Consider the following 1,735-nt stretch of genomic DNA (forward strand, 5'->3'; position numbering starts at 1 on the left):
AGGTCATGTGTTTTTCGTTGTCTCCCTTAATAGCAACTTGAGTACCAGAAGAAGGAGTTCGTGAAACACTCAAAACACTTCAGTGACACCTTGAAGGGGTACTTTAAGGACGGCAGGTATGTGTTTCTTACCCCGCTTTCTTTCTGCATAATGTTGGGAACTATGTTTTTTCCCCAATTCCTTGTGGCCTATTCTACAAATTTTGAAATGAAAAGTAGAAACTTAGTATTGTTGTCATGACATTTTCATATTCACTTTTAGGGAAAATATAAAACGAATAATAAACCCATTCCACCAGTGCATTAAAAGTTGAAAAATTATTGTTCTAATACGCCATTTTGATTTTAAACTAGTATATGGATGACATCCTCTGGGAGCCCAAAACTGATATGAGCTTGCGACTAAGAAAAGTTTGACCGAAAACCTTCATTATGAAATCTAAGTGGCCAGGAAGGTTGAACAAATGACTGAACACACAGAATATGGTATACAAACAAGAGATGCTTCATTTTTGTTCTTTCACATCTTCTTTGACCTTGGTACATTCTATGACATCCGATATTTGTTTTTGCAATCCACGGCGTATATTTGAAGCTGCTTTGTACAAATTACAGTATGGTTGAAAACAAAAATTGATGCCCTTGCAGTTGTCACCCATATAATCAAATCAACATGGCCTTACTTTATTAAAAACGTCTGACAAGCAAGAAATTGAATCCATGTGGTGCCACTAGTTACTGCAGCAAAAAGTTGATGATTTATGCCGTTGTGCAAATATTTGATTCCAGGGAAGTCAGCGTGTTCCAGAGTGCAAACCGACTCATCCACCAAACCAACGTCATACTGCTCACCTTCAAAAACATCGTAGGGAGGGCATAGCGAAATGAACCGGGGGCACATGGCAAAGCACTGTGGGATAAAATACACCAACTTCCTGTTTGACTGGAGGTTGTTATCAACCTGCATGACACAACCAGGGCTATACCACTCCATCTATAGGGGTGGGTACGATGCCCCTCGTCTATTCCCATGCTGTTGTGATCATAAATACATGCACATGCATTTTTGGCTGAAGGAAGAAATGTGCACAGTATCCACAAGTATTGTACATCTGTCCCTCAAAAATATGCAAAAAGTATTCATTTCTGGATGTTGACTGGACTTGATCGTTCTTACCAATTTTCAGATCTGTACATAACCTGAAAACCTTGTCTCACAAGAAAACTTCTTTTAGTTTGCACTGTTATCTGCAGTTTGTGCAAACCAGAAAAAGTGGTGTGGGGTCAATAAACTGCTCCCCCATGCAGGTTGATAACAAATTGCAACTGAAGTATTGTTTCGCCTTAACATATTGAGTCCACATGGGTGTAGAGTATAGGAAAGCCCACAGAAGTTGTAAATTAATATAGGGTGGACATGATATTGATAGTATATTCTTATGATGTATGTATTCTATGAAAACAAGACTATGCTTGTAGCTTATACATGTACATGTACCTCAGTTGTGATTTTATTGGTAGAGAGAAGGGTCTGTGAACATGGAATTTCTGTCCATAATTGTAGTTGTAGTTGTTGTTCTAACAAAGACTTACTAATAACAAATATCATATCGTGAATCCGGGAAAAGGGGAGATTGGAAACTTATGTAATACTTTAGGGTTTTGTGGCATATGAATTGATGTGTAAAGTTTCAGAATACCTGTAAATGTCTACTACTCTGTTGACGTAGTTTGGG

General features: G+C 38.1%; 1 protein-coding gene across 1 annotated transcript in view; it reads left to right on the plus strand.

The window, feature by feature from the left end:
- LOC118427477 (programmed cell death protein 10-A-like) overlaps positions 1-1,735 on the plus strand; it is a gene marked incomplete in the record, with an annotated part of 12,580 nt that overhangs the window by 7,040 nt on the left and 3,805 nt on the right. The window contains 2 exon segments of the mRNA XM_035837297.1: positions 34-116; positions 789-1,719. Coding sequence (XP_035693190.1) covers positions 34-116; positions 789-879 — 174 coding nt within the window.

Source organism: Branchiostoma floridae, chromosome 12, assembly GCF_000003815.2.
Source record: "Branchiostoma floridae strain S238N-H82 chromosome 12, Bfl_VNyyK, whole genome shotgun sequence".
Taxonomy (NCBI): Eukaryota; Metazoa; Chordata; class Leptocardii; order Amphioxiformes; family Branchiostomatidae; genus Branchiostoma; species Branchiostoma floridae.